The sequence below is a fragment of the Brienomyrus brachyistius genome, chromosome 17 (assembly GCF_023856365.1).
Source record: "Brienomyrus brachyistius isolate T26 chromosome 17, BBRACH_0.4, whole genome shotgun sequence".
Classification (NCBI taxonomy): Eukaryota; Metazoa; Chordata; class Actinopteri; order Osteoglossiformes; family Mormyridae; genus Brienomyrus; species Brienomyrus brachyistius.
Window position 1 is genome coordinate 1,621,339 of NC_064549.1, and position 15,978 is coordinate 1,637,316.

Consider the following 15,978-nt stretch of genomic DNA (forward strand, 5'->3'; position numbering starts at 1 on the left):
TCCAGGCGCAGCCTCCTGCCTCAAGAGGGCACTGTCCCCTCTAAGTGTCGCTCTAACTGCTCATCCCCCTGCCTGGTGATTTTTACTTTATTTGAATATTTAATTCCCTTTTAGTCCTATTATCTTTGGAACAGACTGATTGAATCATTTCATTTTATTTATATATATTTATTTTTGTCGCTTCTGTTTTCCTTAAACGAACCGTCCCCTGTTAAAAGACCAACCCCTTTTCTCAGCTTGTTGGGATAAACCCCAGAAAACCCTCAGGACAGATTCCCCCGACCTCATAAAATTCAGCGCTCGCTGAAGCTCCCAGTCATAACCTCTCCAGGCCTCCCCCCCCCGGCCTGAATTCCTCTTTGGAGAGGTGGCTTTGTTTGTGTTGCAGGTTGGGAGGGAGTTTGTGTGTGTGTGTGTGTGTTTCGGGGCAAAGATTAAGGTCTCGTGTGTCCAGTCTATGAATAGGAGTGGCCTAAACGCACAAACACTGTGCTTTCGCTGAGTTGGTTGCCGGGTAACGTATCTAAGGCATTGGGGTGGGGGTTGGTGAAAGAAAAGTCTGAGTTTGTGTAAAGGCGCTATTTTTGTGGCTTCTAGTTTCTGCTGTGCGGCATGTAAGGTTCTCAGCGTGGCGTGATGTTGGGAGATGTGACATGATAAATCGGCAGAGAACTTGTGTCTGGGGGCCGCTACGCGATTACGAGCCGACAGTGAAGAGTGCCTTCACACAAATCCTGGCCATTAGGTGACAGGTAGGCTTCGGACTCTTCCTTGCTTTTGTTTGGTGTGGGTTTCCAGTGCCGAATCGGCCATTAAACTAGCCTGGATTACCCAGTTAGGTCAAAATAGCCTCGGTGCACCTGAACACGTGACCCTTCAGGTGAGGCTTTTATAAATCGCCGATGTGTTTCTCCACTGTGGCTCTCTGAAAGGGCCTCTCCTCTGGGAGCTGACTGTCTGGCCTGACGCCGCCTCCCCCGAGGAGCCGTCACGGCCTGATCTTACGTCCTCGCTTTTCTTGGACCCTTAAGTCGGATCCCTCTCTGCGTCTTGTCACTTTGACTGCGTCGGGAACCCTCCGAATGCCTGTGCCTGATTAAATTCTGCGGCCCTGCACAGCTCACTGTTTTTTTCCAGGCACATCAGTGTGCCGCCGTGCTAAAGCGCCATTCCTGTCCCATACCCGCTGGACGGCTTCACACTGCCGGTGTAAATTATTTACGGTTCTGAACACCAGCTTACTTGACCGGAGCTGCTGGTCAACGACGCCAATTCCGCAGAAGTTCTTGCCGAGACGGGGAAGCCGGAGACAATGGAAATCATGGAGACCAGGAAGGGGGGCGAGATGCTGGAGAGCTGGCTAAGCTTGGGGGACCTGGAGAAGATGCAGAGCCTCTTCTCGGTACGGTGGGAAATTTGTTGTGATTGTGTGTGTGTGTGTGTGTGTGTGTGTGTTTAAAGGAATCACAGATGGAGACAAACGTAAAAAATAACTAATGCATGGTTCAGATATGAAATACACAACCCTTCAGTCCTCAGCCCAGGCAGATGTGATTTAAACTTCATGCAAAGTATGCAAAGAATTAGGATAATTTAGGTCTCACTGTCCTTTTTCCGTTAGAATGTAAATATAAATTCATACGCGTATGTAAACAATTCAACATGACTGTATCGCCCTTGACCTATCACCCTGCATGGCGCGCCCCCTCCATTTAGGCAGGTGACTCGGCTGAGGCATTGACCCTGAGGAGGGCGGATTTTGTGGAGCAGGCCTCATCTGCAATTGGCCACGGCTCCCCGGAGGAGTTTGGGCGGATGTTCGACGGGGCAGATGTGTCACGCCAGGGCCGTATGGGCTGGCCGCAGATGGCTTCCTTCCTGCTGCTGACACTGTCCGAGAAGGACGAGCACAGCCGTGCAGCCGTCGCCCCCTGCTGGAGGCCGCTTCGCGCCCTGCAGCTCGTGCACCGTGGGCCTGTCCAGCAGGTGGCGCACCTGGCCACCTCCAACCGGTACCTCAGCGTGAGCCAGGAGGGCACACTGGCCATCTGGGGCGATGAGCTCACACCGCTGAAGACTCATCACGTGAGCACGGACTCTGTGAAGCGTGGGGACCTCTGGGTCTCAGGCATGGCGGTACTGCAGAACGTGCAGAAGGTACGGCCAGCCGCATTCGCAGTGCGCATCCCTGTTTATGCTCCCTGCCCCCTTCTCTAGCTTGAAAGGGACCCTTTTTTTTATTGAGGACATTTGAAGTTGATGTTCACTATTATATTCTTTGTGTCACACATATAGAAGCAGACTGATGAGCTGAGATAGGATTCCTGCATGTTGTTAATAAAAGGGCCGATTTAAATATCAAAGGAACAATGTACCTTTTCATTCTACCTTTCTAAACAAAGGCCTGTGCCTTTCTGCACAATAAAGACAGAGGACGGGCACCATCAGGCCTCCAGCTGTCCCTCCCTCTCTCCCTCTCCCTCTCTCTCTCGCTTCCTCTTCCTCTCGTTCTCTCATTCACCATCCCTCTGCGCTGCAGCGTCGCATTCCCTTCTTTATATTATTTGCATGACAAATGTGCTTTCATATTTCACATTTCCAAATCTGAATCTGAAGCATCGGTGGAATAAAAGATCAGCTTGTAATTGTCAATGACGTGAATTGTTCGGGTTAAAATGTAAATATAAATTGCAAGAGGTTTATTTAATTGCACAATTTTATAATGAAATATAATAACTCGTAATTATGACATCAATTAAACTTCGTTTAGAGCGATGAATAATGAGGGTTCTAATGTATGTAAAACAGTCCGAGGATTGAGTCGCTGTGACTCTTGTCTCTGGGAGTCTGTCATACTGGATACTCTAGGACGCTAACCGATTATCCCCCCCCCCCCCCCCCCCCCCCCAGGTTGCTGTGAGCTTCACCAGCAAGGAGATTGGCATCTTTGACCTGCTGTCCAAACAGGAATTCAGCTGCCAATACAAGCTGCAGGGACTGAGACACCCTCCCATCTGCCTGGATTACTGGTCCAACCCTCACAACCCTGATCAGGCCGTCCTCAGCTTTGGGGACATGGGGGGACAGGTGCATTTTTAAGTGCTACACACGCACCGCGAAGTGTAACGATAATCAAACTCGGGGAAAGAAGCCAGTTGGCCAGTTAGAACATATCCTACCCCTTTTCTAATGATTACACCCTCAGAAATCGCACCACTCACTCAGTCGCACCAATATATAACAGTTAAATGAAGGTTTCAGTATTTCTTCACATCAAATTATGTGTGTAATTTACACGAAGCGCTACATTTTTCTTTGCCATTTGAGGTGAAGTGTCTGACTTGTTGGGGAAAAAATGATAGTATTCCAGCTTTGAATCTCTCTGTCAGTGCTCAGGAATGTAGTCACTGGCCAAAGCACCCACTGCAGGGTTTCCATCTGCTGCCGCGATTCACAGTAATGGGCGATGCCTGTGGGTTTGCCTGTGCTTACAGGTGAATGCCATCTGCTTCACAGCAGCCCACATATCCTTGTTTGAGAGGCCCAGCACAGGGGTTGGGCACAACTCTGATGTCATCAAGTGGGCGGAGTTGGTGGAGGGACATCATCGGTGCTGCTACACGCTTCAGCACCACGCTCACGGGAATGACTGGGTCCGGCGAGGTGAGGGCTGACCCTTGTAGCCACTCCCTCCTTTCCGCCCCCTCCTCCCCAGACCTCATTTGTTTGGCCCTGTGTCTCCAGACCTAAATCGTGTAGCCTTGCCTCCCTCAGACCTCATTTGTTAAGTTGCACCTTCTCCACGCCTCATTTCTTTAGCCCCACCTCCCCATGCCTAATTTGTTTAGCCCCAATTCTCCATGCTTAATTTGTTTAGCCCCAATTCTCCATGCTTAATTTGTTTAGCCACGCCTTCCTTACCTAATTTGTTTAGCCCCACCTCCCCATGCCTAATTTGTTTAGCCACGCCTCCCCATGCCTAATTTGTTTAGCCGCGCCTCCCCATGCCTAATTTGTTTAGCCCCGGCCCTCCCCCCCAAACCAGATCCAAGTCTGGGTTGCCTTTGTAGGAGCATGTTGGTGATGTTTTTAGTCTGGTTAATGGCCCAGTTTTCCTAACGTTACACTGCAGCTTCTGTTGCTGGTCATACTCTTACTGGGTCTGGAGCACCGTGATGGTTGTTCTTAACCAGCTTAACGATTCACCTGTATGTCGCCATAGATACAGGATTATTTCTTGGCCTCGCCCCCTGATTCCTCTCTCCCGCTGCACCTGGTTAACTCTGGGGTTTTTAAACCCGGTTGACATTCGCGATCGCCATGGCAGCATACCGCCTGTAGCTATCTTAATTGGATCTTTAATGGCATTCCGAGTCGATGTGTCCTGCCATGGACTGGGCCGGGCTGGGCGGGGCTGAGTGGACTTGGTGGGGCCGCTGAGCTCGGATGGGCAGTTTATGGGGTCTGTGCCACACAGCGAGGGACAAGCGGGATGCCAGGATAACGAATGCGACTGACTGGACAGAAAAATGCAATAAAAATGAGGAAAACACCTAGAAGGATGAGCAGATGTTCAGGCACGCAATTAGAGGCGCACTGTGGAAGCGCATGTTTATTTTCCCTGCCGCTATCGCCCCCTACTGAGCGTCCCATAGCTTGGTGCTGCGCATTAACCTTGGTGCTGAGCACTTCACCACGCGGCCGGCAGCAGTGTTGCTCCCGCTGGTGCTGACATTAAGCTGAGTGTCCCATTTGGATTTGAGGGGTGATGCTTTCTGTGTGGCAGCATATACAGGGGCGGGTCCCAGCTGAAAGATAATTGGCCCCCAGGGTGCCCCCTCCCCTGCCACTCACCGATTCAAAGCACATTATCTGCTAATGATAAGGTTAGCCCCTCTTATGCTCCAGCCCTCTTTGAAAAGCCTAAAGTTTCCTCTTATTGTGATGCTGGAAATCAGCGTTCCAGGTGGCTTGCATGCTGTCATTGGCTTTCTAGGGCTGCAGGGGTCCCACCAGCCAGCCATAGTCACATGGATATCATATCAGACACGTTTGATTTGGCTGTTTGTTTTTTATCCTTCTCACAGGTCCTGTCAGCCTTGCTATTAATTACTGATATAAGCAGTTGGGCTTGTAACAGCTGTAATGAAAATAGTGCATTTCTGTGGAGGCTCTCAATGGCCAGCTGCAGAGTGTCACATGACCTGACAGATTCCCTTCTCCCGTGTTCTGATTGGGTAACCTTTGACCTCCCAGTGAAGTTCCTGGGGAGCCTGGAGGCCTTCGTGTCCTGCAGCATTGGCAGGGAGAGCAGCGTGGTGGTGGCCTGGAGGGAGAAGGAGGCCACACCCCTCAGGGTGACCTCCGGCCACGTCGGGGGTGGAGTCAATGACCTGGACTTCCATGCCGGGCTCAGCCTCCTAGGTACCCTGACGGCCCCCACAGTCTTACCATGCTGATCTGCACGCGCATCAGCATAGGGGGCAGATATCAACCCAAACTACACAGGAGCTTCTCAACGCACCGGCAGGTCTGATTGAATTCAATCCCAGCTGCTGCCGATCAATTTCCCATCAACCTACTTAACATGGAAGTGCTAGGAGACCAGCAGAGTCATTGGACCAACGCTATACGTCAGGGGTGTCAGACTGCAGTCCTGGAGGGCCAGAGCCCTGTGTAGCTTAGTACTTTCCCTGTTCCAACACAAATGATTCAGCTCAAGAGCTGCGTGGTAATTAGCACAAGGTATCAGGTGTGTTAAATGAAGGGAAAACCAAAAATGTGCAGGGTTCCGGCCCCCCCAGGACTGGAGTCTAAGACCCCTGATGTCCTTCCATTTTTATTCTGGCCTGGATATTTCGTTTTTCTGTTCTTTTCTTTTCTATACAACACTATACCTGATATTTATATTCTATACTAATACTTATACTACACTAAACTATACTTGGTATTTATACACCGCTATACTATACTGTATTGTACTTGACATCTATATACTATACTTGATAGATAGCAGTTTGATGCCTTTGTGATCAGGCTGGCATGCATTGCACGTCTCCCCATTCATCATTCTCCTCACTTCAGCCTCTAAGCAGATCAAGGCACTGACTTTTTAACCCTTATTGACATTCCATGTTAAGCCTCTTTCTTCATTTTGGATTACGGTCTTACCTGAGGGGCTTTAAAAATCAGCTTTAGGACTAAAAATCTGAAATCGGAGCTGCTTTAATGGTGGGTGTGAGGTATGGTGATGTCGGTGAACGACATGGGTCCGGCTGTGAGGACGGCCGGGAGGTCGCCGTGATGGCTGTGCCCCCCCCCCTGCAGCCACGGCCGGTGTGGACGGGAAGGTGTGTCTCTGGAACCCCCACATGATGTCCAAGCCTGTGGGCGTCCTGCAGGGCCACACGACCAGTGTGATGACGGTGAGCTTCCTCCCAGACAGGAAGCTGCTGCTCAGTTTCTCCAAAGACAAGGTGAGAGGAGAAGGAACTCTTGTTTCTTGTGTATCTTAGCAACAGAGGTCATATGTAGATTAGAGTAGTGATACTCCATTAGTCCCCATCGGGAAATTTCAATTTTTTCCTGCCCCCCCATTTTCCTGCCCCGTCTTGCTCCCCATGAGACACATAGACTCGTACAGCTGAGAGCAAGCTTGAGGGTCACTGGGCACGGTCAGCCAGCGTGCAGCACCCCGTGGACAATTAGGGATTAATGGCCCTGCTCAAGGGCCCAAGAGCTACATCAGTTTGCCGGCCCTGGGATTCGAACCGCCGCGGTGGTGGAGCTGGTGGTGAAAGTGTTTAGTGAGGAAGAGGAGCTCTCTGGGAGAGGGGGCGTCGTGATGATGAGCTGTGCCCGGTGATAAAGATGAGTTGCCGGCTCCAGGTGTTGCGGATCTGGGATGTGCACCATCAGCTCTGCGTCCAGCGCCTGACCGGGATCTTCCCTAAGACCCAGGAGTTCCGTACGCTGCTCGTCTACCACGAGGAGCGCGGGCGACTCTTCCTCACCTTCAACAACCTGCTGACCCTGCTGGAAGCAAAGAAGGATGAGAGTCGTGTGTGGACCAGCCACGAGCATGAGGTCACCTGTGTCCTCTACAACTCCTACTTGAAACAGGTGACTCTCTCCTGCTGACAGGATCTTGTCCCACTCTTCGGAAATGGAACTTAGTGACAAAATAAGCTGTACTGAAATAGACGGGTACATAGATAAATATTAATTATCCAATACGGCTTTGATGATAATGCTATTCTCATCAACCTGCTTCGTTCGTCTGACCCTATCAGGTGATCAGCAGTGATGCTGGATCTACTGTAATCTTCTGGCTCGTGGACACTGGCCACAAGGTCAAAAAGTTCACACAGTGCCATGGAAAGGCTGAGATCTCCACCATGGCACTGGACGGCACCCAGACCCGTCTATTCACCGGCGGCAAAGACGGCATGGTCAAGGTGAGCGTCGCCCGTCGTTCGACCTCCACTGCTCTCGTTGTCACCATGGCAACACAGGGAGCCTCACGCACTCTCTGCCGCATTGAGCTTGCATCACATCCTTACCTGTCCCAAGGAAACGGGCGCTTTTGGGAGGAGGGGGCCGTCTGCCTTAATGAGGCGCACACAGAGCCCAGTGCTGTTGGGTTTTTTTGTGTGATGTGATATATTTTGGCTGCTTTTCGTGTTTGTTTGTTTCTTCGTTTGACTTCCTCCTCCCTTGTAGGTGTGGGATTTGAATGGACACTGTCACCACAAGCTGGAAGTGACACGGGGCCAAGCTGTTGGGATTTCTCGCATTCTGGTGCTGAAGAGGTCGGTCCTGGTGTTGGGCTGGGACAGGTGGGTCTGGCATGGCACGGTGTGATGTCACAAGGCTGACATCATAACGTGGAATGATGTCATGAGGTCGGTATAATGACAAAGTGACTTCGTAAGATTGACGTTGTATCCTCGGCTGTGTCCCTCTCCCCTGATAGGATGTTCGCGGTGTTCAGGCAGAGCATGTTCTCCAAGTTTCATGTGCAGCCTTCTGAGTGGAAAGGGGGAGTCCAGCACCAAGATGATGTCATCTCCGCTGCCTTTTCGCCCCCCCAGACTCTGGTGACAGGTGTGTAGTTTCCTTCATGTCCCCATTCACAGGTCTGTCGTTTCTCCCCCCCCCGGGCCTGGGGTTCACAGCCAGGGCTCCTGGCGTCTGCCGCCTTTAATTATTACATCGTCGTTATTGTTCTCTTGCTTGGCTAAAGAGGCTGAAGTGCCGACTCAGGAAGAAAGGAAAAATCGGCGAGCAATTAAGGGTTTATTAACCTCCTGACTCCTCATTAATACAAAGTGGGGCCGCCTACTTGGCCTTATCGAGCTTCGGCTCCTGGTGAGCCTGACACCCGGCTGTGCGGCGCTGGGCTCCTTACACAGGGAGGCGCAGCAGCAGCCTGTCTCTCCGCTGGGTGTCCAAACCCTGCAGTTGCTCCCAGCCTGAAGGGAACAGAGCAGGTTCTCCTTTCATAAGATTCCGCATTTTACCGTCTCTGCCGTCACCACAGTCTTGCACCGTTCCTGCTTCCCCAGCTGCCACGTCGCTGTGCCGGCTGGTCGTTAACCAATAATTTTTTTTACGCTTTGACAAGAACCGCAGCAACGTACTTTCAGTGAAACAAACCCTGAACCGAATCTCCAAACAGGCTGTGGGAAAAGCTCCTGCTTGCCGGCACAGGTAGACCACAGGAATAAATGTATATTTCCATGCTGTGAGTCAACGCACCATTGGAGACGGTTCTGACACGCGTCAGCTGCCGGATTCGGGCCACCGCCATTACACTCTTACCTGTAGCTGTAGGAATAAAGGGAAAATGTGCGGAGCCGGGTGGGGCATGGAGGTAAAACAGGGAAGAAGGCCGGAGGAAGCCTGGGGGAGGGAGAGAGGGGCTGCGTTTGGAGGCAGACTAATGAGGCTGCTCCCACTCTGCCTCTCCGACTCCCTCCCCGGATTATGCTAATGCACAGACGAAATGATGTTTATTAGTGCAAGACGGAGCGGCAGGAGGGTGCGGGGGGGGGGGGGGGGCGGCACGAACGGGAACGTTTCTCGCTGCACAGCTCATCAATATTCAAACCCTGTGCCGCTCGCTCGCTCGCCTGCCCGCCCGCCATGCCGGGGCCCGTCGCTTCATTTCCAGGCCTTCCGTATGCCCCCCCCCCGCCCCCCTTCCCCCCCCCCCCGCCCCATCACAGTGATCGGAGATTCCATCTGAAGTCCCCTCGGCTCGAGAATGTGCCAGGAGTTTTATGGAGAGGTGCAGAGCGCAGTTAGAGCGGGGGTACTTTGAAGGGGAAATAAACGATACCCCCCTCCCATTCCGGTAAACACCATGATGATGGAGCTCCGGATGTGGCAAGCACCGATTATCACCTGACCGAGCTGAATTAATGCCGCATGAAAACCATGGAGTTTATCCTGGTAAATAACCGTCCTGGGTAAAGGAATGGAAGTGAGTCCTGTGTGGTTGTGGAAAAATGAGTCACAAAGCCCCAGGGGAGGCTGATGTCTCAGGTGGGGCGTGGGTTCATGGCCCTGGTCCCATCTGCCCTGTCTGAGTGTGTGTCTTGCCCTGTCAGGGAGCTGTGATGGGGCCATCGTGGTGTGGAACAGCAGCACGGAATATGCCCTCCGCAAGTTGGGCCCAGACATCCTATCTGAACCTCAGAGCCGCTCTGGTCAGTATGCCATGTCTCACCCCTGAGAGGGCGGAGCTTTAGGGGATTGGAACAGGCCAACCGTGTCTCACCCCTGAGAGAGGGCGGGGCTTTAGGGGATTGGCACAGGCTGCTAATGTCGAATGCCTGAGAGAGGGCGGGGCTTTAGGGGATTGGCACAGGCTGCTAATGTCGAATGCCTGAGAGGGGGCGGGGCTTTAGGGGATTGGCACAGGCTGCTAATGCCGAATGCCTGAGAGGGGGCGGGGCTTTAGGGGATTGGCACAGGCTGCTAATGTCGAATGCCTGAGAGGGGGCGGGGCTTTAGGGGATTGGCACAGGCTAATGTCGAATGCCTGAGAGGGGGCGGGGCTTTAGGGGATTGGCACAGGCTGCTAATGTCGAATGCCTGAGAGGGGGCGGGGCTTTAGGGGATTGGCACAGGCTGCTAATGTCGAATGCCTGAGGGGGCGGGGCTTTAGGGGATTGGCACAGGCTGCTAATGTCGAATGCCTGAGAGGGGGCGGGGCTTTAGGGGATTGGCACAGGCTGCTAATGTCGAATGCCTGAGAGGGGGCGGGGCTTTAGGGGATTGGCACAGGCTGCTAATGTCGAATGCCTGAGAGGGGGCGGGGCTTTAGGGGATTGGCACAGGTTACTAATGTCGAATGCCTGAGAGGGCGGGGCTTTAGGGGATTGGCACAGGCTAATCATGTCTCACCCCTGAGAGAGGGCAGAGCTTTAGGGGATTGGCACAGGCTAATCATGTCTCACCCCTGAGAGAGGGCAGAGCTTTAGGGGATTGGCACAGGCTAATCATGTCTCAACCCTGAGAGAGGGCAGGGCTTTAGGGGATTGGCACAGGCCAACTGTGTCTCGCCTCCTGAGAGGGGGGCGAACTTTAAAGGATTAGAACTAGCCCACCATGTCCCACCCCAGCGAGAAGGCGGAACTTTAAGGGATTGGCACTGGCCCACCGTGTCTCACTGCAGAGAGGGTGGCCCTTTAAGGGATTAACACTGGCTCACCATGTCCCACCCCCACGAGAGGGTGGAGCTTTAAGGTATTGGATCAGAACCACCATGTCCTGCCCTTGAGAGGGCAGTGCTTTAAGGGATTAGCACAGACCCACCATGTCCCACCCCCACGAGAGGGTTGAGCTTTGCAGGATTAGCCATTTGTCTTGCCGATAGAGGCATAAGCAGGAATTCTCTGAGGTGATTTATTTATTTTCAGATTTTCCTCTCAAAGGGCTTTTCCAATGAGAATTGAATATTCAATCACGTTCATGGTGGTCTTTACTCTATAGATGAGGAGCTGCTGAAACAGCACATGGCATCCGTCCCTACATGTGACACCTCCATGGTCTGTGAAGTGCCACTGCTCTCTGCTGCCCCTGGTGGATGGGAGGACCTGGAGGGCAGTCATGCAGTCACTAGGCTGTGTTTCCTAGAAGGGAGAAGGAGTGCTGCCACTGCAGGTAGAGTGAGATTGTGACATTTCAGTTTGCTCCCCGGCCCACTATTTACAGCACTTTCCGGAACGTTACTCCGGACATTTTCTGGAATATCCTCAGACTCAGACTGCATTCTGAAACATTAGGTCATGGCTTCACACCCCCCAAGGTCCGGCCAGTCCCAGTGTGCACGTCATTAGGACTTCGGCTCCGCTTCCCCCATTAGCGCTAAGCTTTGAAATAGGTTTAAAGGATATTTCCTTTAGAGAATGTGAGCTGTCGTAGGCTAAATATAGTGCGGTGTCCATGCCACTGAGGTTCGAACAGGATGATCCAGGAATAAAATACAATTCAGGAGACATGACTAACGCACAGCAGCTCATGAGCGTCACGGACATGCTGCATCCTCCGGCCTGCATGACAATGATGCCATGTGGGGGCGTGGCCTAGGTGGGGCGGACCTGGTGTCATGCGGCGGCGCAGCTCTGGTGCGGTTCTGGAATGCGACTCGGGGCCAGCTGGTGGCCCGCTTCCTGGCCCACGCCAGCTCCAGCTCCATCATCATGACGGTGGATGGGAGTGGAGGACAGCTGATAACAGGAGACATGGATGGGGAGGTGAAGGTGTGGGACATCCAGGTGAGAGAGGGAGACAAAGGGGTGACGGCCAGCTCCTTAACCGCCAGGCCATCTAGTGGTCACTCGAGGTGCAGCACAAAACATCCCCCTCCTACTCCTTGTGGGGTAGGTCCAGCTTCTCTCCTGGGCAGTAGAAAGTTCCGGACTTCTCAGATGGAGGGATGTGAACCTGGATAGGGGAAAGAGGAGGTCACTCAGTCACATCTTGTAACATCACTGACACAGATGAAGGACGGCTATTAGACAAGCCGGAAGATTAGGGGGTGCAGGGGAATTGGATCCCTGGGGCGAGCAGTCTGCCTCTATAAATATAATATTCAATCCCCCCCCCCCCAGGTGTTTAAAAGCATCAAGTTCCCATCGGAGATGCGTGACAGGCAGGCTTTTAAGAAATATCCGGCCCCCTCTGAAGGCACATCAGACGTGAGCTCTTGTCCTTGAGAGTAAAGTAACCGTGACGACAGGGTGCCGTGATTGATTACCGGCGTGGGGGCTGTTTGTCAATCCGCAAGCCTCCTCACCGAACGGCGGCCGCGCGCACTGGCGAGGATGGATCGCAGGAGCGATTTCGTGTTACTGGCTTAATAAGTCATGATAGTTTCTGGCGCTGCTCGCTGCGGGCGCTCCTGAACAGGCGTGCCCGTCATCCTGAGCCCGCAGGTGGAAGGTTCCATTAGTGTCTGACGCCGCCTGCCCACACATCCCGCCGTGCCCGCGGGCCTCTCCCGCTCACCGGCGTTTGACGGACAGGTCGGTGGTTCGTTGTTTAGCGCCTGTCGGTCAGGTGAACCAGCCTCTTCGTCAGTAAACGGGCCGCGATTCTGTAGCTGCTCGCCCCCAACCGTGCCTCAGTATATATAATATTTTGTTTTTCATCAAGCCATGCTGTTTTCTGTTTTTTTACGGGCCTTGACATTCTCATCCTCCAATGGCATCTGAGAAAAACAAAGACCTTAAATCTGGCCCATCGATCGATTTCCTGGCACCTCATCCCTTGGCCAACATGTTTAACTGCCAGCCTCCCCCCTGCAGTTTTACTGCACCTGGAGTGAGCAACAGTTAGTAGACAAGCTATGATGTTGACAATATTGGCTTATTAATGGTGTATAATCCTTCGGTCCATATGCCGGTTGGGACTCCCCTCCCCCAGGATTACGGCCTGCTGCCAGCTCGGGGTGAGGTCACCCACCCCCCTAAGTTGCGGTCCTGCTTCCGGCCGCACACGGGCTGCGTGACGCAGCTGGAGACCTGCTGCTGTGATGGCCGGGTCCTCCTGTTGTCCGCTTCTGCTGACCGGAGACTCGTACTCAGCCAGCTTGCTGGCACCATCATCGGGACCTTCGGACAGGTAACACACATTCCCAGTAACACCGGTTAGCTCGTCATCACATAACAGCCGAACTTCTTGCAACTGTGTCCTTCACTCCCCTCAGCTTCAGCCTCCTGCCTAACTCCCCATTACCAAATGCAGGAGGAGCACTGGAACATTCTAGAAATCCCAGACAAGCTGCCGGGTAGGTGGAATGAGGCCCTGAGTGGTGGAGAGAAGCTCCAATCCACCCCCCTGGACCCTGAAGACCCTTTGCGAGGGAGTCCACAGAATCTCGAGATGGACAATGAAATCCGGGAGTCAGAAAACCACATGACAGAAATGGACCCCCGCCAGCTGTAAGTGTGACACACCAGGGGGTCCAAACCGTGGTGGGGGTCGTGTTTTTATTGGACTTTTGGAGCAATTAAACCTGCAAATACAGACCCCCCCCCAAGGCATACATGATGTTTGATGTGTGCCTTTGCTTGCACCCTCCATCGCCTTTTTGTTTCCAACATGATTTCACTAATTAGCTAATTTGGTAATCAGTCTATCAGCAGTTACAAGCTGCTGGCCCTTTAAGATGTTTGCGGTCAAATATGTGCCAAATGTAACATTTCAACTTATCCGTTTCGTGTCCTTCGGCAAAAGAACACAAATGAGGTCATTTTAATGAAAGCGTGCACTAATTATAAAATTACCCATTTAAGAATTCAGAAAGGGTTTCGTTAATTTGCTGTAAGTGGCTTTGATATGGCACTGTATGAAGAGAAGAGGAGGTGAAAAACATCTTTGCTTTTTTATTAGTATAAAAACGCCTAAAATTTTCAGTCACAAACAACTGATGACAATGGAGACGTCAGTCAGGCTGCAGTCGGAATGAAATCAGCAGCTTGATGGAGCCTCATTAACTGTCTGTGCGAGACCAGCGAGCACAGGCCTGGGAGAGACACAGAGCGCTCCCAGAATCCTCCCCACTTTCCCTTCTCTCCCAGATCTCCTGGGATCTCCCCAGCAGGGATGGAGCAGCACTCTGAAGGTCTGCTGCGGTTTCTGCTGGTGTATAAGCATCAGAAATGGCTTTCGCTGCTAGGGAAATTGAGGCAATTTAATGGGGAAAAACCACTATGCCTCTCTGTGCAGCAGGCTGCCTCTCTGTTTGCCTCTCTGTGCAGCAGCCTGCTGTTCTCTCTGTACCTCTCTGTGCAGCAGCTTGCTCCTATTTGTCTATATCTGTGGAGCCGCCTGCCCCTCTATACATCTCTGATCAGCAGCTTGCCCCAATCTGTGCATCTTTGTGTAGCAGCCTGCTGCTCTCTCTATGCTTCTCTTTCTCTTTATCTCTGTGCAGCAGCCTGCCTCTCTGTGCAGCAGCCTGCCTCTCTGTGCAGCAGCCTGCCACTCTCTCTATGCTTCTCTTTCTCTTTATCTCTGTGCTGCAGCATGCCTCTCTGTGTAGCAGCCTGCCACTCTCTCTATGCTTCTCTTTCTCTTTATCTCTGTGCAGCAACCTGCCACTCTCTCTATACTTCTCTCTCTCTTCATCTCTGTGCAGCAGCCTGCCACTCTCTCCATGCTTCTCTTTCTCTTTATTTCTGTGCAGCAGCCTCTATTTGTATCGTTGTGACAGTCTGGCTTTTTCTCTCTGTAGCAGCCTGCCTCTCTCTCTCTCTGCATCACTCCTTGTACTCCTCATGCTCAGGACTACCGGGACGAGCTCCATCCTGGGGAGCAGCTACAAAGAAAGGAGGAGGCCCATAGAAAATGCGAGCCGGAACTATGAGGAGACTCCAAAGTGTGGTGGTGAGACCCAAGCCAGTTTAATATCACAGAATAACACACCATTGGCAGCAGAAATGAATGCATCATGATGCAGGTCATAGGTCGAAATTGCTTGTGTGGCCTTTTTGGTAGGTCGTCAGTGTCACCCTAACCCTAACCCTAACCCTAACCCCCCCCCCCCCCCCCCCCCCCCCAGGCACATTCAGCAGTTTGCACTTATACAAGCTGGCCCCAGTGGAGGCGTTCCTGAAGCCAGACTTTGTGACCAACCCCCAGCTATCCTTTGGGACGAAATGGGAACACTCGTTCCAGTCACCAGGCCCCCCACCCTCCTCGGTGGACAGTATGTCACAGTCACACAGTGTTTCCCATGAGCCACCGGGCCATGATGTGTCGATCTGATGTGGCTACCTTTATCTCTTACGGGTTCTGTCGAGTCATGCTGAATCGTATCCTTTGTCAGTAGCGAAGGCCCGTTCTGATGACAACGAGATCCTGGAGCTGGATGCGGGGATGGGAAGCTCCCCCAGAACAAGGAGGAATGGCCTTGATAAGTGTGAGATATGTGACACTAATACACCTGTCAGCAGGGGGGGGGGGGGGGGTAAAATGCCCCCATGCCCATCTCTGAATTCCCATACATCTATGAGACTAAGTGGTTAATCTGTGAATCAGATGACATGAATCTATGGCGCAAAACAAAATAAGAAAGACCAATCTTAATTTTAAATACCAGCCAGCAGGGGGTGATATTTATCTACTTGTTTGAAAGCACCAAATATCATTATGAGAATCTGCAGTCTCGTGTATGATTCTTTATATGTATGTTTTTTCTTCTAACACACAGAAAACTAAAGCCCCATCTCTGCAGTGCTACAGGTTCCCCTGAAGAAGAGCACTCACACAGTGCAAATGGATCCATCACCTCAACCTTCTTGCAGGGAGGAAAAGCGAGTGAATGCGTTCGTGTTTATCCATGCCATCATGTGTCCTTTCATCTTTAGACCGCTTTGATTGACAGGTCAAACGGTGTAGTAACCCTTTCCAAACACTGTGAACTGCCTGTAAATGGCAGAAAATAAAAGAGAAATGAAACAG

General features: G+C 52.1%; 1 protein-coding gene across 5 annotated transcripts; it reads left to right on the plus strand.

Annotated features, from left to right (window-relative positions):
* Positions 1-169: 169 nt before the first annotated feature.
* On the plus strand, positions 170-15,978 carry LOC125711655 (WD repeat-containing protein 49-like). Of its 5 annotated transcripts, none has more exons than XM_048980819.1 (20): positions 171-752; positions 1,138-1,402; positions 1,717-2,157; positions 2,911-3,087; positions 3,495-3,663; positions 5,257-5,424; positions 6,328-6,476; positions 6,889-7,122; positions 7,293-7,457; positions 7,723-7,838; positions 7,976-8,106; positions 9,615-9,713; positions 11,002-11,172; positions 11,599-11,786; positions 12,937-13,134; positions 13,258-13,454; positions 14,801-14,901; positions 15,077-15,223; positions 15,344-15,436; positions 15,728-15,978. In XM_048980819.1, coding segments are annotated over exons 2-20 (3,036 nt in total). In that variant the 5' UTR covers positions 171-752; positions 1,138-1,312; the 3' UTR covers positions 15,730-15,978. The 5 variants fall into 5 exon arrangements, with proteins under 5 accessions (XP_048836780.1, XP_048836776.1, XP_048836775.1 ...); XM_048980818.1 differs by having other exon boundaries at positions 1,238-1,402; XM_048980820.1 differs by having other exon boundaries at positions 1,281-1,402.

Bases quoted from the DNA above. Each gene is read 5' to 3' on its own strand.
- LOC125711655 (XM_048980819.1), top strand. From the start codon at position 1,313: ATGGAAATCATGGAGACCAGGAAGGGGGGCGAGATGCTGGAGAGCTGG. The intron at 13,135-13,257 runs GTAACACACATT...TACCAAATGCAG, and splicing joins TCATCGGGACCTTCGGACAG to GAGGAGCACTGGAACATTCT. The intron at 15,224-15,343 runs GTATGTCACAGT...ATCCTTTGTCAG, and splicing joins CCCACCCTCCTCGGTGGACA to TAGCGAAGGCCCGTTCTGAT.